Source organism: Arabidopsis thaliana, chromosome 4 (assembly GCF_000001735.4).
Source record: "Arabidopsis thaliana chromosome 4, partial sequence".
In the NCBI taxonomy this organism is placed as follows: Eukaryota; Viridiplantae; Streptophyta; class Magnoliopsida; order Brassicales; family Brassicaceae; genus Arabidopsis; species Arabidopsis thaliana.
This window is the reverse complement of record NC_003075.7, coordinates 5,853,565-5,875,308: the sequence shown is the minus strand read 5'-3', so window position 1 is coordinate 5,875,308 and position 21,744 is coordinate 5,853,565. Positions and strand designations below refer to the sequence as shown.

Here is a 21,744-nt window from a genome sequence, read left to right as displayed (position 1 = left end):
GAAACATAGAACTTTATACCTATTGAAAACTACGAATGGCTTGATCCCTTCACAGGGTACGTAGGCAATCCATCATGGATGCAGCTATACCTTTTTAAAACTCTAATTCTTTTTCTGTTCTTGAGCAAAACCCTAATGTATTTCATAAGAGATTAGAACCCCTCTTGTAATCGAGTCTTGGATAGAATACCTAATGAAGAGAAATTACTAGATTTGTTTTCCCTCTCTAAACAAATCTATTGTGTGAATCCTTGGTTCAACAAACTTCTTGGTTAAACTCCATGACCATGGTCAACACTAAGTTCCCTTTCACAACACCCGCAGCTATTAGATACTATATATACTATAAACAGTTTAAGATTCGTATTTGAAGCCATCTCGAATATAAATCTATGTTTATGACTAGTCTGTTTTATAAACGATCCGTCAAGTCCTTTGAAGCCAGCTTTTTAGGTAAGGGAGAGAGATAGAATAACTAAGATAAGCAAAACAAAGATTAGGACGTATATGCATTGCCGAATAGTGAGATAAGTAGACAAAGAATGAGCAACTGTTTTTTTTTTTTTTGGTTCTTCGGTCACACACCAAACAAACTTCAAAATGAATTCTTATGTAGCTTTATAGGAACCATACCATGGTGGAGAATAAAAGCCTAACCAGTAAACCAACATTTGAAAACAAAAACCCTCTCTTGTTATTAGTACTACCTAGGGGTCCAATATTGTCATGAATAAGAAAATCCCTAAATCATAAGAGCAAGGCTAAAAACTCCCCCCTCACTCAAAATACTCACTAGGAAGAAATGGTCATCATGTTCTTGCGACAGATCAGTTATATATCACTATATATGTTCCCTTTTGCAGAGCCGTTAGTTGCTGAAAGGGAAGAAGAATCATTCTGGTCGGTATATGAGCTGGCCAGTGGAAAAATCATTCATGCGTGGATACACATAGACTGTTTTTTCATCCAGTTGATTCTGAGTCCAAATTGCATGCAGAAACTTAAGGATTATTTGTCAAGTCTCGACATGTATGACCCTTTATACCTTAATAAGTTGTTAAGTACGACATGCTTACACTATTTGTGTATATTAACTTTCTTTTATTATTTGTTAGCAAAAAATCGTTGGAAAATGGAATAGACGAGGTTGATTTCTACGGAGTTTTCATGACCGAAAGAAAGTTATGGCCAGATTCAAATTATGGATGGTTGGGTGATGAAGTAAGTTATTGTTATATTCTGTCTGAGGTTGTCTATTTTATGGCTGAGTTATCGTGTTGTTTAGGCTGAGTTAAATAAATTATAGCTGGTTTATTCTGGTGTGCAGACTGAGTTGTAGTTGGTTATGTCTAAGTTATGGTATTGTTCTGCCTGAGTTAAAGTAGATAATGGTGAGTTAATGTTGTTGTTTTTTTTGTCTGGGTTGGTTTTATTTTTGTACAGCATATTGCTGCGTATATGAAAGTCCTCGCCCGGAGGCTCCAGCGAGATCCCTGCCCATACCACAACGAACGCGTCATAATTCTAGACCCGTGGTTCACGATTTATTAGGTTACAGATTACAATCAGTTCAAGATCTAACAGAAGAGTTTTTTTTTCAAAGACACCGCGTATCAATAGTGGATTAACGGTATGAGAAGAGAAGTGGCAACACGGAAGAAGTTGATAACAGATGTGGATCACTTGTATATTATCCACCAAACCGGAGGTAATCATTGGGTGACCCTTCACGTGAACTTGCTTAGGTCTCACATCGATTGCTATGATTGCATCGTCGGAGAGCATACAGACGATATCGATGGAAAGATGCTGGAAGTTTGTAGGCCGTTCACGAGGATGATTCCACAGATGATTAACGAACTGTTTCCTTCCGAAGTCCGTACCCCGCAATACGACCAATTTTCATTCCGGCGGAGGGACAAGAAAAAGGTCCCGCAAAATCATATCAGAGGGGACTGCGGCGTTTACGCGTTAAAGATTCTTGAATATTTATTGCTTGGTGTTTGTTTTGATGGCATTACTGATGCAAATATCCAGGTTCTACGGGTTAGGGTGGCAGCAAAGATCTTCGATGAAGCACCGGAAAGGATGCCTGCACGTTTTCTAGAGACGTGATTGGCTTTTTCGAACATATGTTCGTGTCTTTTGGGATTTTTAGCATGTGATTGTACTAAATATTGACGCTTTAGGATTAGAATTATGTTTGTATGAATCTATGATATTGAATGCACACTGTTAATTATGGGTTAAATCGATGTAATGGCTGACTTATCATCGCTCAATTCGTGTTATAGCTGAGTTATCGTAGATTAATTCGATGATTAGCTGAGTTATTCTAACGTGGTGGCTGACTTGTCATCGCACAAATAATGTCATGGCTGAGTTATTCTAATATAACGGCTGACTTATCATGCATTAATTCGATGTTGCGGCTGAGTTAGTCTAACGTGGTGGCTGACTTGTCATACCCAAACGTCGCTGTTATCAAAGAACCCAAACATCACTAGAGGACTATACATACACCGGTTGACCTTCTTATAAATATAACTCAATAGTCAAGAACCCAAACCTTGCTGATATCAAATAACTCAATAATCGCAGGTCCTGCCATTTGAGCTGGTAGTGGTGGCGGTGGAGGTGGTGGCTGTTGTTGCTGAGGTAGAACATTTTCTTCTGGTTGTTGAGCTGTTGGTGCTGGTGCTGGTGCTGCCTGAGGAATTCGGTTCATTAACTCTTCAAACATTCCTCTGATCCCCTGAATCTGTCCTAATAGTGATGCATTGATAGCTGCCTAATCTCCAACTGGAATATCACCTACTAGTGGTTGAGCTTCCCCGTCAGCGGGTGCATCATCAACACGGTTAGCCCTTTGGTTCGCAACACGTCCTCTTTTCCTTAAGGGTGCCATTTTGACCAAACAAACATCAATATCAGAACAATCACAATAATTCCTAATAACATAAGTAATGCTCAAGTCTTGCTTCTTCTGGTTTTTTTTTTTTCTTTTTCTTTTTTTTTATAAAAAACAATCCATTCCCATTTTGAAATCACTTTTAAAAAATTTACTCTACCATAAAACATCTTAACATAATCAATCATAGTCTCCCGGATCAGCACCGGTTTGACTTTAACCTCCGCTCTGATACCAAAATTGTAACACTCCTCTCCCAAACTACAGAGAAGGCGTGCCACTTTTCCTATAAAACATTATTTCATACTCATTATCTATCCTTAACACATTCACATTCACCTTATTCAAGAAGTATTTTTATTAAATTCATAAAAGTTACTTGTCTTAAGCAACATTGAAAACTCGTAAAAATAACTGAAGAAATTTAAAGGAAAACCATGTCTTTGTTTTATTGAAAAGTAAACTCAAATCCCAAAGAACACCATGAAGAGAGACAAACTTGAGCAGCTATTCAACATCATTTTCATCTGGGAAAGAAGGAGAAAAAGGGGGTGAGTAAAGAATACTCAGTGAGCGAAACATAGAACAATTTCTTAAGTTATACAACAATCATCATAACACACAACTTTAGATACAAACAATCAACTTAAAAATACTTTCTTTTCTAAAGAACATAATCAAGAGAACCATCTTATGTATATTAATATAAACATACACATCGTTAGGTCCAGTCATCCTCGTGACGACTAGAACAATAGGTGGAGGCTGGCCCTCGTGGCTCAGACACTCCCATTCCGGGCTCGTCAGCCGTTCTTGACCAGCTGTTAACCCGTCAGTCCATCACTGTCTATACTTAAATCATTCTCGTACATACATCATCATATTTAACATTTACTTATATATCATAGCATTACCAAACATTACAATCATTCATTATCATCATACCTAACATTTACTCTCAATCATAACATCATATAATCTAATCCTAATCAATCAAATCCAAGCCTATATGCTACAAGTCATGGAGCATACCAAAAGAAAATGATACCATCCTTCGTGGATACCACCCTCACCTCAATTGATTGGAAACAACGACTAGAAAGCTGGAATTGCAATTTGGAAACTGTGACTGCGTTCTGGAAATTGCAGCTGAAGAAACAGATTCAAACAACAAATAAGGGTTTCTGGGTTTAAGCAGAACGACTCATTCTTGGCCAACAAGCAAGCGCTTCCATGGCTATGGATTACCTTTTCCAATTGATCTGAAGGTTCCAGTGGCTTCCCTGACACTTCCTCTGTCAGAAACCACCGTCGTTGGGTCTATCAATGCTCCTGAGTGACCAGAAACGCCTCGTAAAACCCTTAAGATGAAACTGCAATGTTCCTGACACTTAATATTTTTTTGAGTTCAGGAAAATTGTGATTTTTCACTTGTAAGTCATTTTGCGAATGAAGCTTACCTTGGATCGTGAGAACGAAACTTGCTAATTCTTGCTCTCCTCGAGATCTTTCCAACGACACCAAATTCACAATTTGATTCCTTCAGATCCGACGGGAAATAGATCCTTAAAACCTCTACCAGAAACTGCAAAGTTTCAGATACTTGGAAAAATATGGCTCTGAAAACTGTGACTAATTATCAACTTTAAACGTGATTTGCCGATCGATCTTACCTCCGATTTTGGATCCAAAAATTGTTCTGAAAACTTGGAAACAAGATCAATTCAGAAACGTTAAGAACTAGCCCAAACTCCTTCGGACGTGATGAGAAACGGATCACCAATTCTACCACTTGAACTGTTTCCTTATTTCACATGTTCACACAAAAATCCAATAGTTGAAGTTATAATCCACAAATCCAATTGCTAAGTGGAATAATTTCAGTAGTGTAGTTCATAGCCATGAGAGGTTTTCCTTACCTAACAATCCGGTGATGAACGGCGACGAAACCAACCACGTTAAACAATCATGACCCCAACGTGACGTCAACTCCGGTGTCACAACGATGATGATAATGGCTGAGATTGAGATGAGAGATAAAGAAGTGATGGTGATGAAGACGATGTGAGAAGAAGCTGCGTGAAGAGGGAGATATATACATATGTACATACACACGCTTAGGGTTTTGTGTGTTACTTGGGTTGGTTGGGACCCTCTTGGGCTTGGGCCTCACAATACCAATACGTTACGACTGATTTATGCTAGAAGATTTTGTGGTTTGACCGAGTTATAAGAAACCAGATGTTATTATGAGATTTCAAACTAGCCACCAAATTGTTGGTTCTATTAGTTTCAAGATCTATAATATGAAAACAAAAAATAAATTGGGTTTTCGGTAAGTGTCGATTGACAAACTATGTTGACCAAACTTCTAGGAATGATGTTGTTGGGTATGATGTTGGATAAAGTATATAGAATATTAGATAGTTTCATGATTCCACTAGTTGGAATGTGATTATGATATGTTAATTACTTGATTGTACCAACTGATGGCTTAAGGAAAGCACTTTCAGGGTTTGACCGAGTTATAATAGTCACACAGCTTAGTTATGACTGCTTCACGACTGAGTTATCTCAAAATACAGAGATAAAGGGTCTCCGTTATTGACCAGATACGACGTCGGTTGTGAAAGAGTCTCTGTTATTGACCAGATACGACGACGTTGTGACATAAACAAAAGATCCCCACTTATAAATCCCCAAAATCAAACCCTAAGTTTGAAAATTCCAATTTCTGGTTTCAAATCTGGATCGGGGCCTTATTGGTTCCAATCCACTCTAGTAATATATTATTTTCCGAAAAATGCTCAAACGACGTAGTTTAATAACTTATATACATACTTATACGGTTTGCAAAATCTATACACGCCCAAGGATTATATAAAATCTATGCACGTGGTTATATTGCGGGTGACTTTTGATATCAGAGTATTGACCTACATGTATTTTATATGAAAGGTTATGTTGCAAGAACAATATTTTTGAGGGTTGTTGGCACAAAACCCTAAAATATTTGTTAGATTTGGGTTAGAAGAGTTTGATCACACCACTCTGATGCATTCTCTCATGTTGAAGATATACACAACACATTTTCTAAACAAAAATTGTAGTTTTAAGGATTTTATTTTTTTATAATATATGTATCAAGTATATGAATTGATATAGAAACTATATATAAGTACATAAATTATTCGATGTAGCCAATTACTTCAAAAATTGATAAAATGATCTCAAACACATTTTTTAATATAGCAAAGTTCTCTTTCTCCATCTCTTGCTACTCAATCATTTTTGTTGTATCTACTTTATCATCTATTCGCATAAATTTGTACATAACCACTTGTTCTTAAAGATTATTTTTCATTACATTCGAAAACATTGTCGCTAACACATCCTGCCTAACTCTTTTAAACCTTCAAATATGTATTAAAAAAAAGAAAGACAAGTTTTCCACGTGATGAAAGTTTGCTCCATTTTTTTTTTTTGCTTGCTTATGACGCATGGGAGGCAAAAGAAGTTATATATAGTCTCCACAAATTTGTAACTCTAATTATACAGAAGAACTTATATATAGTCTCCATTTTTTTTGCTTGCTTATGACGCATGGAAGCTAGAATATTCGCTGCATTTTTAGGTGTTATTGAGCCTTCACTTATTATTATTTTAATGCCCAATTAGATAAAATATTTGTTAGATGTGGGTTAGAAAGACACAATGGTTTTATCTCACACCACCAATGATGCATTCTCTCATGTTGAAGATATAATTAACACACTTTCACAGCAAAAAAGTTAGTCTATAGTTTTTTTATTTTATTAATATATGTATCAAGTATAGAGGGTTTTTGTTAAGAACAATCGACTATAAAAAAAAAAACCAATCAAAATATAAGTTGCAAGTTTCAAAGTGTATCCAACCCTTTGTTTTAAATGATTTGAGTTTTTATGATTTTGTTGATCTTAAGTGAATTTAGAGTAGTTATTATGATTTGTTTGAAAATCTTCCCAAATTCCATTTAAATCATGTTATTTAGATTTATGTGTTTTCAACTAAAGAAATCTTCAAAATTATCTTAAATCCTCAAAAGAGATATGATGGAGGATGTTGTGTTTTATTCCAAGTCACATACAACCTCTCACAAACCTATATTTGATAGTAATTAGGATCTAGATATATGAAAACTCATGATTGTATGATGAATCGATGTAGAAACTATAGGCATGATTACACATAAATTGTACAATGTAGTCAGTTACTTCAAAATTTGAAAAAGTGATCGCAAACACATTGGTCAATGGAACAAAGTTCCCTTTTTCTATCTCCTTCTCATCAATCATTTTTGTTGTATCTATTATATCATCTATTCACATAATTGTGTATCTAACCACTTGTTCCTAGATATTACTTCTCATCACATTCAAAATCATTGCCGCTAACACATGTTGCCCAACTCTTTATACCTTCAAATATTTTCTACTAACATTTTACGGATTCTGATACGGATATTTTGATGTTTATCCGAGTTTCACATATCCAAAAAGTATAGATTCAGATAATTTCATAACTTATATATTATTGTCCACATCTAAAAACCACATAGTAAATGACCTGGAAAGAACAAATTAGGGTTCTAAAAAGGTAAAACAATGGAGCGGTTATATATGGGAAAGTCCAGAGAATAAAAACAATTTTCAAATGATGATAAGAATAACATATTTCAATTAGAAGAGTGATAATATGAAATAATAAACAATGGAACATACGAAATTATATAAAAAGATATTAAATTCATAGAGATTGGATTAATAAAATTCATCTAATTTTACTTTAAACATGATTAGCAAACTTTAGTATTAATAGAACTAGGTTTTGAACCCAAGCTACACGTTGGTTTCTTCTACATCTTTTGTAAACGTTCAATATGACTAATAACAATTATTAAAATATTATCTTTCAAAAATTAGTGTTTGGAATAACATACATCTAGTAAATCAACAAATTACAGCAATATTAATTTCTATATATTTTAATTACTGCTTGTTTTTCTCCTTCAACCAAACATTAATAAGAAAACCACCCCATGAATGGAACGAATTATTTTTAATACATAATTTGGAAAATTGTATTGTCGATATAAAAAATTAATTGTTAGTAATGGTAAATGATTTATATTTTATAATACACTAGATAATGTCCGCCTAAAAACGGGTATAAGAAATAAATATAATATTATATCGATTATATAGAAAAATTCTTTCTAATGCCCTTTCATGATAACCATTTTCAACTCTACCCTTTTTCTTTAGCCATTTTCATTTCTACCCTCTTCAAATTTTTAATGACCATTTTACCCTTATTTAGATATTGTTTTAGGTTAACAAAATGAAATATTAATATTTTTATCCAAAATATTCTAAAAAAAAATTCCCGCCAAAAAAATTTTCCACCAAAAAATTTCGAAAAAAGATTTCCCGCAAAGTTTTTTTTTTCAAAAATATATTTTTTGCAAAAACATTTTTTGGCGGGAAATAGATTTACAAGGGATTTTAAAAGGGTTTTAAGAGATTTACAAGGGATTTTAAAAGGGTTTGAAAAGATTTACAAGGGTTTTAAAAGATTTACAAGGGATTTTAAAGGGCTTTAAAAGATTTATAAAGGTTTTTTAAAGACTTTTAAAATGGTTTTAAAATATTTACAAGTGATTTTAAAAGGTTTTAAAAAAATTGACAAGAGTTTTTATAAGGTCTTCTTGTAAATTCTTTAAAAATCTTTTAAAAACCCTTGTACATCTTTTAAAACCCTTTTAAACCCTTTTAAAATCTCTTTTAAATCTTTTAAAATCTCTTATAAATCTTTTAAAATACTTTTAAACCCTTTAAAAATCTTTGTAAATCTTTTAAAGCCCTTTAAAATCCCTTGTAAATATTTAAAAACTATTTTAAAATCCCTTGTAAATATTTTAAAACACTTTTAAACCCTTTAAAAATCTTTAAAAAACCTTTGTAAATCTTTCAAAACCCTTTTAAAATCCATTGTAAATATTTTAAAATCCTTTTAAAATATCTTGTAAATCTATTTCCCACCAAAACAAATTTACAAGGATTTTTAAAAGTATTTTTTATTGCTGAGAAAAAATTTGTTACGAAAAAAAGTTTTGGCGGGAAATTTATTTTTTTTGGCGGGAAAAAAGTTTTGCGGAAATTTTTTTTTTGGCGCCAAAAATTTGGCAGGAAAATTTCAGTTGTCAATTACATGTTCCTACTAGTTGAGGGTAATTTGGTCATTCTGTTTAATGAAAGGGCTATTTTTAAAAATGGACAACACAAAAGGGTATTGTTGCAAGAGGGTAGTAAAAAAAGGTAGTTTTGCAAATCTCCCGATTATATTTGAATTCTAAATAGTAATATATGTTTTCGTTAACATTTAATTTAATACTTTTTTCAAACCAAATTTTAATCTTACACATTCCATTTTTCTATACAATTTAACTATTTATTTCATAACAATAAAATGCATTTTAATTCTACACACTATATCTTATCGATAAATTTTGAATTATAAATAGTATTTTGCTCACTTTTATATATTTATTTTAGTACTTTTATTTAAAACAGAATTCAAATCTTACACATTCCATTAGCAAATACAATTTAACTCTTTGTTTAATCATGATAAACTTGATTTTGAATCTACATACCTAATCTTAATAAATAAATGGTAAAAGCATTTCTCATACGATAACAGATTTGTATCTTAGTTAACATTAGGGTATCAGGGTTTTCTGCAAAACAACCCTTCAAGTCAATTTCGTTTGCAAGTTTTCATCCAAGTCCGAATTATGCAAGTCAATCTCACAATCTCAAAAGTCACCCGCAATACAGTCCTCCCATGTAGCGATGACATGGCACTCGATAACTCTCTTTTAAAACATAAGGCTTTTGTGCAAAAAAAACCTCAATTTAATTTATTTTTTTTGCAAGACAAACCTCCATGTCAAATACATACAAGTCAAACCACAATCTGAAAAATCTCCTACAACATAGCCCTTCTGTGTATCGATAACATGACGGTCGATAACTCATTTTAGAGCATGTTCAATGGGTAGAGATTTTATTTATTTAAGGTGCAATGTGCAATGGGTAAAGATTAAAACTTAAATAAATGAAAACCGTAACTAACCAAAATATTATCATATTCGTTGTGTTTTTTTTTTCTTTCAAAATAACTAAAATTAACCAAATTTAACCCAAATTAACAAAAATAATAATTCAAAGAGGAAAATATTAGAAAAAATTAATTATTAAAGAAATTAATATCTCTATATATATACTCAACAAGCTTAAACTGAATTTTAAATTGAGTGAAGTAATTTATATATATCAATCGTCAATATATACGCTCGGACTAATCCATGGTCTAAAATAAAATCCTGTCCGTCCAACTTACCACGTCAACAATTTTGTTTAGCGAGAAGCTAACAACAACATGTCATTAAAATTTGTAGCCAATTAAATTACAAAAGTTAGTATGAACAGCTCAATATTTGCCGATTTGTAGATACATACTTGCAAATAAAAATTCTCAAGCTCCAATAAAGTCTCGTATATAGTTGTGAATCAAGTTAAAGTATGATCGCTAGTTTTAGAACGTTGGAGCTTACACAAAGGCTCTATCAAGAGAAAAGAGAAAAAGGAAAAAAAAAAAAGAAAAAAAAAAGTCAAGATTTCATTCACGAGCATAGAGTGAGCAGGTGGCTCCAAACTCTCTAAGCACTCTTGAGTAATCTCCTTCCCACAACAGCTCTTGACAGCTCTACCACACCTTATCAAGTTTTGTTTGGCAAAGCACCAGATTATTCAGCTTTGAGAACGTTTGGATGTGCCTGCTTCCCTACACTTTGTGCTTATGCTCGCAATAAATTTGATCCGAGGTCTCTCAAGTGTATCTTTCTCGGTTACACGGATAAGTATAAGGGTTACCGCTGCTTCTATCCTCCAACTAGACGAGTGTATCTAAGTCGCCATGTCGTGTTTGATGAAGGCTCTTTTCCTTTCATTGATACTTACACTGGCCTGCAGCATTCTTCCCCAACTCCGATGTTTGACGCTTGGTTAAAAGGCTTCTCAAGCTCTTCAGTTCCATTGGAAAAGGAACAAACTGATGGCTCTAATACTGGTACAAACGTCCCTGTCATCACAGAAAATCAACAACATAACCTTTCATTAGAGTGCAGTCCTGCTATTATAATTACAGAGGGGGAGACAACACCTCATAACAACAATCAAGACATACCAAGTGAACCGGTCTGTGTTACACCATTGCGAATCATTCCTTCTCAAGATAATGCTGAAGAAATTGAAACTCTGTCTACGGGAAATGAGGAGTGTTCTGAGTGTACGGCAAGCTCCGATCTTGATCCTATTGGCAACAGCGCTCTCTCATCATCCTCTAGGCATGAACAACCAACCTTCAGTATTCTTCATTCAGCTACAGAATCCACTCATCCTATGACCACGAGATTAAAGAAAGGAATTATCAAACCAAATCAACGGTATGCTCTTCTCACACACAAAGCTTCATATCCTATGTCTAAAACAGTAATTGCAGCTATGGTAGAGGAAATGGGAAATTGCTCTGAAACACACACTTGGTCACTTGTTCCTCTTACACCAAAGATGCATGTGCTAGGCTCCAAATGGGTTTTCAGGATCAAACTCAATGCAGATGGCTCATTAGATAAGTACAAAGCTCGACTAGTTTCTCAAGGCTTCAAACAAGAAGAAGGAATAGACTACCTCGAGACATATAGTCCGGTAGTTCGATCTGCAACCGTCCGAGCTGTGCTTCATCTAGCTACTATCATGCAATGGGAACTCAAACAAATGGATGTCAAAAACGTCTTTCTTCATGGAGATCTCACTGAAACGGTCTACATGAGAAAACCAGCAAGATTCATTGACAATGCTCATCCTGATCATGTTTGCTTATTACATAAAGCTCTCTATGGCTTAAACAAGCTCCAAGGGCTTGGTTTGACATATTCAGCAAATTCCTACTCAATTTTGGTTTTACCTGCAGTATGTCTGACCCTTCTCTCTTTGTCTACGTAAAGAACAAGGATGTGATCATGCTTCTTCTATACGTTGATGATATGGTCATCACAGGAAATAGCTCAAAACTTCTCTCCAGTCTTCTTAATGAGCTCAATAAGCAGTTCAAGATGAAAGATTTGGGCAGACTCAGTTATTTTCTTGGTATTCAGGCGCAATTTCATCCAAAAGGTCTTTTTCTCTCTCAACAGAAATATGCAGAAGATCTTCTAGCTACAACTGCAATATCCAACTGTTCTCCTGTTGCAACACCATTGCCACTTCAACCTGAGAGAGCACCTAATCAAACCGAGCCCTTCGACAATCCATCATATTTCAGAAGTTTGGCTGGTAAGCTGCACTACCTCACACTTACTAGACCGGACCTCCAATTCTCTGTTAATTACGTGTGCCAAAAGATGCACGCCCCTACAGTGTCGGATTTTCTTCTCCTCAAAAGGATTCTCCGGTACATCAGAGGAACAACAACCATGGGAATTTCATTCAACAAGGACACAGATTGTCAACTGCGAGCTTACAGTGACAGTGATCACGCCGGTTGTCATGGTACACGTCGCTCCACCGGTGGCTTCTGTACATTTCTTGTCAACAATCTAATCTCCTGGTCTTCTCGAAAGCAAGTCTCAGTCGCCAAAAGCTCAACCGAAGCTGAATATCGCTCTATGTCCGATACAGCCTCGGAAATCACATGGCTAGTCAATTTACTTCGTGATCTGGGTGTTCCGCAGTTACAGCTCCCCGAACTCTTCTGCGACAACCTCTCTGCCGTTTACCTTACAGCGAATCCATCGTTTCATGCTCGGACAAAGCATTTTGCAACTCACTATCATTATGTCCGAGAGCAGGTAGCTTTTGGTGAGCTCATCGTCCATCATATCCCGGGTTATCTACAGCTCGCTGACATATTTACAAAGTCTCTCGTTAAGGCTCCTTTCGAATCTCTCCGATTCAAACTTGGTGTCGATTTCCCACCTCCTCCAAGTTTGAGGGGGAGTATCAACAGAACAGCTCCAAACGACACAGTTTTGGAATTGGGCTCAAAACCATTAAAGCCCAATCCGAAACAAGTGCCCAATCCAAGAGCCAAGCCCAACATAGTGCAACGACAACCTGCAACAACAAAGGACAAAAGCAGAAAAGTTGCAGAGCGGTCCTTATCTCCACGCAGTACGGAAGTAACGACGAGGAATCGCTATGAGGCTCTTGAATCATGTGAAGACAACGACGCCACATAACAGCCAAGTGACAGCTATGCAAATCAAGAAGACACTAGGTTAAATCAATCTAGATGTATAAATAGACATAGCTTGTAATCACAAAGGCTTAAGTTGAAAGCAATAAACAAAAGACTTTCGATTTCATATTTTAACTTACAGCTAACAACAACATGTCATTAAAATTTGTAGCCGATTAAATTATCAAAATTAGTATGAGCAGCTCAATATTTGCCGATTTGTAGATAAATACTTGTAAATAAAAATTTTCAAGCTCCAATATAATCTCGTATATAGTTGTGAATCAAGTTAAAGTATGATCGCTAGTTTTAGAACATTTGAGCTTACACAATGACTCTATCAAGAGAAAAGATAAAAAGAAAAACAGAAAAAGTCAAGATTTTATTCACGAGCATAGAGTGAGCAGGTGGCTTCAAACTGTCTAAGCACTCGCTCAAGTGAAGCAGATTGCTGGTCTCTGGTGGCCGGATTTGTAGATAGAATCGCTTCACTGACTGCAGCTGCTACTATGTTCTTCTGTGTTTCTCCTAGAAGATATGCAGCACCTGATTCTTCTATAGTTTCACACTCGAACAAAGCAGAGCAATCCTGAAATAGAGAAAAACAAAACTATTAGTGACTCAAATATGAGAAACCTAATCTAACAGTTAGAGAATCACTACATACATCGAAAAGGTTTTTTAGTAGGCTTGAATCCCTAAAGTCTTTAAAATCTTGATTTCCAAATGACTTAGCCTCTGCTATTGCTCCTTTCTGCATTGTAGTTAGTTAGAGAAACACACCATGGATATGTGTAACAAATATACAAGGAATAAAGAACATACCCGTACTAATTCGACAATCTTTTGACAGATAAGAAGAAAATAAGCTTCTGATCCACCCTGCATATGATACAAGCAGCTTGTTAAAATAGTTCAAGGAATGTTAACAATGTGAATCACTCGATATATTAACTAGTTACTCAGCCCACCTCAATAAGTTGGGGATATCTATCCTTGAGTGCAGCAATAGCATCATCAATCTCAGCAGTCATTATAAGCTTTAACAAACAGAATGCATGGATCAGTTCGATATGAAACAGAAAAGATGTAGCAATGTAGCTTGCTTTTGGTTGATTTTGTACCTCACAGAAAAAAAATAAAAAAAAAATTACAGCAAGATAACCATAGCAGTGAAAAGTACCTCTCTGAGCTTTTTCCTTTGATGCAATTCATACTCATCAAAACTATTTTCTTGTGCAATAACAGTATGACGACTTGCAGCCAGGTTAAAAGCTCTAAAGCTATCTTCATATCCATAACGAAGAAGGTAGGTTTTTACAAGCCTGGAAAAAGGAAGCTTTAGCACAAACAGAAACAAGAATTACAATTAAGAACAGGCAGGAAAAGACACTTTACCCATGACTAATGCTGCGAGACATGGAAATCTTTTCAATTTCCCTTTCTTTTTTAACCCTCAATGATTCTTCAAAATGCTGAAATAAAGGTGGATCAGATAATAGAATATTGTATCAGAAAAATATGCCACATACATGCAAATATGGACATATGTGAGAGATGCATATTATTCTGCTTACTCAATAGTTATTCTCCGACTATGCAAGAAAAGAAAAGTACGACCTTACCTCAAAGTCAAAAGAAAACGCAATCTGTCCGCCGAAATTGACAGTGACAGCTTCGTTTTGGCTATGCAAAACAATTGTCGGGTATACAGGACGCCTAAATTGCCTGGGGATTGTCCCTACGATAGTTCCATTTTTCCTATAATCAAAGAAGTAGTCATAGATGTCAGCAAGTAAAACATACGCAGGGACATGTCAAAAACATTGTGACATGAAGAAATGAATTGTGTATCTTGATATCTACTTTTCCAATTGTAATGAAACATGTTCAGATAGGGAAACAGTTATTACTTACGTGAAAAAGAATTCTTGTGAAACCGAGTCTATACCGCAACCAACTAAATCACCTGTTGTATAGGTGTCACTGGCTTTAGCAACAGTTCGATCACCATCTCCATTTTGAGAGCATATGAGTCCACTGTTACCAATGTAGGCACAGCTTCTGACAGTATATCTAACATTACAGAGAAACATGAAACAGTGAATTGGAATGCTTAATTACTGAAAGGTGAAAACATCTAACAAAGCAAATCTCCCATTAACTTGTAAGATACCAGATCTAACAGCCAACACAATCAAATTGAGCAGCAAATCACATAACCTATTTCCAAGTAACGAATCCAAACCATTGAAACAGTGATTTGAACTACTGATCTACCATTGTATCTAAACCTATTTCCCAATTTGTTCTCTCAGTCTCAGGTACCAAATCAAACAGAATCAATGATTGTATTGAGTATCAAATCACGCAATAAGTGGTAAATGCGAATTGAAAGGGAAAGAAAACGATACCCTTCGCTATAGATGTGTTCCTTGGAGAAACCAATCGCGATCTCTCCTTTTTCACCAGCATTCATGATATGAACCTCGAAGTAGTAAGCAAGACAGTTAGTCGGCGCCGGATTTTCAGTCTGAAGAACTACGCCGTCGTGATCAGGGCCCGTGTATTGACCGGAGAGCCCATCGGGAGAAACAAAGGTAAATTCGTCTGAACCACCGACCGTGTATAGCGCCGTTGGCCGCAATTCTTCTTCCTCTTCGTTTTCCTCCATAGCTTCTCTCTGGTCAGAATCCCCCAATTCGTCCGAATCTATTGAATCGTAGAGAAAGAAACCCTAGAAATGCGATTGAAATGAAACCCCCAAATGTTGTTGAAGGGCATCAAAAACCACTTCGCGCCCAATGTTGTGTTTGCCAACAATAAATACGATTAAACCAGATATTTTTTAGTTAACCGGTAAATCAAATAACCGTATATTATTAAGTAAATAGATGAAACTCGGTATATTATTAAGTAACCATTTCTATGTTTTTTTCTCTTTTGGTTTTTACTTTTTAGAGTGCTTTTGGGGTGAATTTACACCTTATGTGAACACTGTTTATTAATGTTTTTCAATATCAATTATACAATAAAAATTTATTAACATAAACTTTTCTCTCTCGGTTCTAGGGATGGTATTCTCATGTGATCTCTTACTTCCAAATGATGCCATGCTTCTTTATTCAGATCCGGAAATCAGTACTATGACGAAGGATATGGAGCTCCTCCATCACACAAGCCTCCTTCTAACTGTGGAAGTCCACCTTACGACCCTGCTCCTTCAACTTCATCACACATTGATATGGGGCTTGCTTGTTCCCTGTGGCACTGTTGGAGGAGGTTTTGGTACAGTCAGTACTCCCAGTAGCATTCCAGAGTTTGATCATCACATGAACCTTCTTCAGGCACTTTCCAGACACCCGCACCGATCCCATTCGTGCTCTCTTCCGTCAAGGTACAACTTTGTTGGGGTCGGATTCCCCCACAAGCAAGACCGAGCCAAACAGTCTAAGAATAACAATCACCTCATGGTTAAACATATGATTGGCCCCTAGCCTAGAACAAAGCACCTCGGGACCTTATTCGATCGACCGTCCCGAAGAGAGTTTGTAAAATGGCTCGGGTGTTAATCATATGAACACAGCCCGAACCAATCGTGAGAACGCTGCGGGAAACATCTATATCGGCTCGGGAGACAGCCAACTGAGCTTAATGGACAGTCATCAAGCGCGCCCCGAGCCGGTACATACCGTTTGCCCCGAAGCCACCTCTCAAACGACCACCGAGCCGTGAAGAACACGCGAGGCAAAGACTTGTAAAAACCATTCATTCTCCAAGGATCATTTCCGGTAAAATGGGATCTTTTATGGGACTTTCAGAAATGATAAAGGAGAATCTTTGAAGATAATGTCGAAATCAGGAAATCTCCCCAAAACCTCCGAAGAATAAGGAGAATATCCTTAGGACGATTATCCTCTAGAACCGACCTAAGGATAAATAAGAATCTTCCGAAGAATATCGCTAGGGAGGCGGTTTAAGGATCCTATATAAAGTGCCTTAGGGACTTCACAAAAAGGGGGAGATCTTGGGATATTCACAAGAAACATAGAACTTTATACCTATTGAAAACTACGAATGGCTTGATCCCTTCACAGGGTACGTAGGCAATCCATCATGGATGCAGCTATACCTTTTTAAAACTCTAATTCTTTTTCTGTTCTTGAGCAAAACCCTAATGTATTTCATAAGAGATTAGAACCCCTCTTATAATCGAGTCTTGGATAGAATACCTAATGAAGAGAAATTACTAGATTTGTTTTCCCTCTCTAAACAAATCTATTGTGTGAATCCTTGGTTCAACAAACTTCTTGGTTAAACTCCATGACCATGGTCAACACTAAGTTCCCTTTCACAACACCCGCAGCTATTAGATACTATATATACTATAAACAGTTTAAGATTCGTATTTGAAGCCATCTCGAATATAAATCTATGTTTATGACTAGTCTGTTTTATAAACGATCCGTCAAGTCCTTTGAAGCCAGCTTTTTAGGTAAGGGAGAGAGATAGAATAACTAAGATAAGCAAAACAAAGATTAGGACGTATATGCATTGCCGAATAGTGAGATAAGTAGACAAAGAATGAGCAACTGTTTTTTTTTTTTTGGTTCTTCGGTCACACACCAAACAAACTTCAAAATGAATTCTTATGTAGCTTTATAGGAACCATACCATGGTGGAGAATAAAAGCCTAACCAGTAAACCAACATTTGAAAACAAAAACCCTCTCTTGTTATTAGTACTACCTAGGGGTCCAATATTGTCATGAATAAGAAAATCCCTAAATCATAAGAGCAAGGCTAAAAACTCCCCCCTCACTCAAAATACTCACTAGGAAGAAATGGTCATCATGTTCTTGCGACAGATCAGTTATATATCACTATATATGTTCCCTTTTGCAGAGCCGTTAGTTGCTGAAAGGGAAGAAGAATCATTCTGGTCGGTATATGAGCTGGCCAGTGGAAAAATCATTCATGCGTGGATACACATAGACTGTTTTTTCATCCAGTTGATTCTGAGTCCAAATCAGCTCCTTCAACAAGCGCTCCAATTCAGGACCTGTTGACAATTCACAAAACATAACATCATCATCATCTCACTTGGTACATTGACAAAGTTTCAAGAGCTGGAAATCTGAAAGACACATGAGAGCAACTAGGGACTGTAATTATGACACTTTTGGCCATCATAAACAACTGGTTCTGTTTTTTGGTAGATAAGCTCATTATTTTTCACCATTTTTAAAAGTATTATGTATTAATATTAAAGTGCATATTAGTTCCATCTTGATAAAATAGTTTGTTCTAGTTTATTACATGAAAGTGATATTTCAGGCCTAGACCTCCTACAAACTTAGGTAATCAAACTGTCTTCCAAACACAATAAAAACATGTTGGGATTAAGGAACTTATCAAATCATAACAAAATGTATTTCTCTTGATTAAGAAAAATATGACCTGGAGTTCTGCTCATGAGGTATTTTTATTCAAGAACATTAGATGACTATATATGTAACCAATATAGAAGACTAAGCTACACATTTCAGTGATGTTCTTGCGTTAGAGTCAGGTGTTACTTCACTACCACGATTTTATAAGGAATTTCTTAAATCAAGACAAAAACCCCTCAATGGGATTCAATGATTCAAAAATCATCACAAAATTTGCAGAACTTAAGAAAAGAAAAATGAAGAAAACTCTTACAACGACATGGTAAGATCAGCTTCAAATCTGAATGTGATTTGGTATGACAGTCAAGTCTTTCATAAGATCATATCCAACTTCATCAAGTCGCCTAATATCGTCAACTGCAATTCCTCCATGCATAACTACCCTCATACTGTTTCTCTTGGGATCAACATACAAAATACGGAACCATTGATATAAAACCCTTCCTTCAACATTAAGTACATAAGCTCTGTAAGATGTGTAAATAAATTCACCAGTACGAGTAACACCCTTCAACTTCCATCTCTCTTTGATGAATTCTCGATGTGAAGGAAAATGTTTATATATCCATTGTTTGTGATTATCAGCATCCTCCAAAATCCATAAGCTAACTCCAGAAGCAATGGAACTTACCAAAGCTAATCTTCCCTCATAAGATGACCAACATGTAGCTATGCTACTTTTCTTCGGATGTTTAATCAAACTGAACTTTTCAGATCTTAAATCAAAACTCATTATGGCAAGCTCTTGTCTTAAACCATCACCAAAAGAACCTTCATAGTAGATGACTCCATCAATGCATTTTGCATAACCTGTCACTTTGTAATGACTAAGGAAACCTTTAGATAATATTCTCCATGATTCTTGAGCTCCCAATGTAAGAATTCCAATCTTGTTTCGTTCTTTAAGTATGCATAGTACTTTATATTTACCGTTGATTGGATCATATCCCAAAAATCCCGTTAGTGGTCTGCCTTCCTTGCTATCAAGTTTAGGTAACGTGAAGAAGCTTTTCGTGATAGGGTTTCTGATAAACATGACATTTGTAGAAGTTTCCAAGTAAATCAAGCCGTGAACGGATTCACAACGTTGAAGCTTACCATTATTGGGGATTGTATATTGAAAATTCTCCACGTTAGGACAAGTCTTCTTCTGGTGTACTGGAGAAGCAAAAAAAAACAGCTTGTCGTGTTTTTGGAAGATTAGCAGAACACAAGGACGCGATGACAAGGACCGTGTCACGACCGAGCTGGTGAAATCTGGAGTGGTGATGATTGAAGACCAGAGCTTAGAAACGGACCTAAATCTCACAATCGATTTTGCTGGCAGGCTTGAGACTATCTCCACGATTAGATCTAGAGGAATATGCTCTCTTTGAGATCTATTATTATCATCTGAAAACTGTGTTATTCTCTGGATTTTTCGCATCTTTGATGGCTCCATAGGTTTATTTCTTATAACCCTAGCTTGTTCTTCAGTTTGCTCCGATACTTTTTTAGATGCACTTATCGGTGTTGAAAGTATACTTTTACATTTTCCTTATTTCCATATTTTGTTTTTTCAAAAGCTTATATTTTTCTTGTTTACATATATTGGTTTTTTTTTTCTTTTTCTTTCTACGTGTATTGACATAAAAAAAATTATAAAATCCAAACATGTTAAATGATAAGATGGCTAATCACGTGGATAGTTTCAGAAGCTTATAGCTTCGACTATATTAGATGAAAACTCATTCATCGTGGTTGGACCAGATCAACCCATTGACTTGCTAGCTGATCCAAAAAGACTCCAATTTATCTTCGAATCTCGTTTAAACCACATTTGTAGTATCCAATTAGTACGTGTAGTGTTGAATTCACGTATAAAATTGATTGTACATTTAAATGTGTTTTAAAACTAGGTTCGAGGTAACATTTATATCTTTATTTGTTACTTCCTAGACAAATTAAAACGAAATAGATCCTGACCCGCATATACGGGCGGGGTTTTGATATGTAAAGTATAAAATCTATATATATTTGTATTTTAAATTTATTGTTTTATTTTCTGTAATAAAATCATATAAAAGTATTTATTAAATAATAATAGCATATTAAATTTCAGATATAGTTATTTGCGGGTGAATTAGATGATGACCCTATGTGGCTATGTGCAGGTGATAACATACAAATATTTGTGTTTGCAGAAAGGTTTAGTTAAGAATTGTTTTTTTTGTTTGTTTGTGAACTATATAATAGTATAGAAATTATAATATTGAGTTGACAAAGCTAAATTGGTAAAATAGCTTTTGTTTATTAAAATAATTCTTGGTGCACATATTTATTTTCTGTTTGATTAGTTATTAAAAAAGCTAACGTTTTATTCCATCATTTGTAATTGTTTTATTAAAAAAAATAGTTTGGTGCATAACAAATAATTTGAACAGTTGTAGATTTTAGGTGTGTAATAATTATAACATAATAGTAATTTTTTAAAAACAATATTAGATTTTAAAATGTGTAAATTTTAATTTTTAGTAATACAACATTATTGTTTATAAATTAATATTTGGTAATTCAGAAAAACTGTACACCAAAAGTTTAATTAAGTGAAGACGAATACATTTTATGTGGCCAAATTACATGTTACGTAGAGTCGTAGTCATTGGCGGAGGCAGAATTTTTGTTTACGGGAGTCATTTATATGTAACTCTATATATTTATTTATATTGAACAATATATCCAAAGTATAAATTGTTGTTTTATATTTTTTCAAAAATATTAAATTTTGTCATCTAAAATAAACCTTAATATACTTTTTTCGATCAGAATGTATAGTATAATTTAGAGATTAATTATTGTTGTGTTTATCTTGATTCATGATTTTTTAAAAATAGATGTTAAAAACAATATTAAAAAGAATATAGGAAAAAATTATAACAGGATATCTCAAAATAAGGAGAAAAATGTATATGAAAGATTTTACAGATTTAATCCAACAAAAATGGAAAAAACAAACTAAGGTTATATGGAAAATGAATATGTATGGGGTCAAATACAG

General features: G+C 35.1%; 3 protein-coding genes and 2 pseudogenes across 5 annotated transcripts; 2 read left to right on the top strand and 3 right to left on the bottom strand.

Annotated features, from left to right (window-relative positions):
- Window positions 1–802: 802 nt before the first annotated feature.
- On the top strand, window positions 803–2,107 carry AT4G09230 (annotated as a pseudogene; the record flags this gene model as incomplete). Its single annotated transcript has 1 exon — window positions 803–2,107.
- Window positions 2,108–4,148: 2,041 nt separating this feature from the next.
- Window positions 4,149–5,020, bottom strand: AT4G09210 (uncharacterized protein; the record flags this gene model as incomplete). Its single annotated transcript, NM_116990.1, has 4 exons — window positions 4,149–4,272; window positions 4,372–4,496; window positions 4,585–4,610; window positions 4,831–5,020. 4 exons carry the CDS (start codon window positions 5,018–5,020, stop codon window positions 4,149–4,151), a joined length of 465 nt encoding a protein of 154 aa, NP_192660.1.
- Window positions 5,021–10,539: 5,519 nt separating this feature from the next.
- AT4G09205 lies at window positions 10,540–13,200 on the top strand (annotated as a pseudogene; the record flags this gene model as incomplete). The annotated part of the gene is made up of 1 exon: window positions 10,540–13,200.
- A 228-nt stretch (window positions 13,201–13,428) lies between these two features.
- On the bottom strand, window positions 13,429–16,065 carry AT4G09200 (SPla/RYanodine receptor (SPRY) domain-containing protein). Its single transcript, NM_116989.5, has 9 exons — window positions 15,670–16,065; window positions 15,173–15,331; window positions 14,881–15,016; window positions 14,654–14,730; window positions 14,439–14,580; window positions 14,227–14,295; window positions 14,081–14,137; window positions 13,923–14,009; window positions 13,429–13,844 (listed from the first exon to the last, which is right to left on the bottom strand). Exons 1-9 carry the CDS (start codon window positions 15,927–15,929, stop codon window positions 13,638–13,640), a joined length of 1,194 nt encoding a protein of 397 aa, NP_192659.2. The 5' UTR covers window positions 15,930–16,065; the 3' UTR covers window positions 13,429–13,637.
- A 2,916-nt stretch (window positions 16,066–18,981) lies between these two features.
- Window positions 18,982–20,133, bottom strand: AT4G09190 (F-box and associated interaction domains-containing protein; the record flags this gene model as incomplete). Its single annotated transcript, NM_116988.1, has 1 exon — window positions 18,982–20,133. One exon carries the CDS (start codon window positions 20,131–20,133, stop codon window positions 18,982–18,984), a length of 1,152 nt encoding a protein of 383 aa, NP_192658.1.
- Window positions 20,134–21,744: the final 1,611 nt, after the last annotated feature.

Bases quoted from the DNA above. Each gene is read 5' to 3' on its own strand.
- AT4G09200 (NM_116989.5), bottom strand. From the start codon at position 15,929: ATGGAGGAAAACGAAGAGGAAGAAGAATTGCGGCCAACGGCGCTATAC. The intron at 15,017-15,172 runs GTAAGTAATAAC...CTTTGATTATAG, and splicing joins TCACAAGAATTCTTTTTCAC to GAAAAATGGAACTATCGTAG. The intron at 13,845-13,922 runs GTATGTAGTGAT...TCTCTATTTCAG, and splicing joins TACTAAAAAACCTTTTCGAT to GATTGCTCTGCTTTGTTCGA.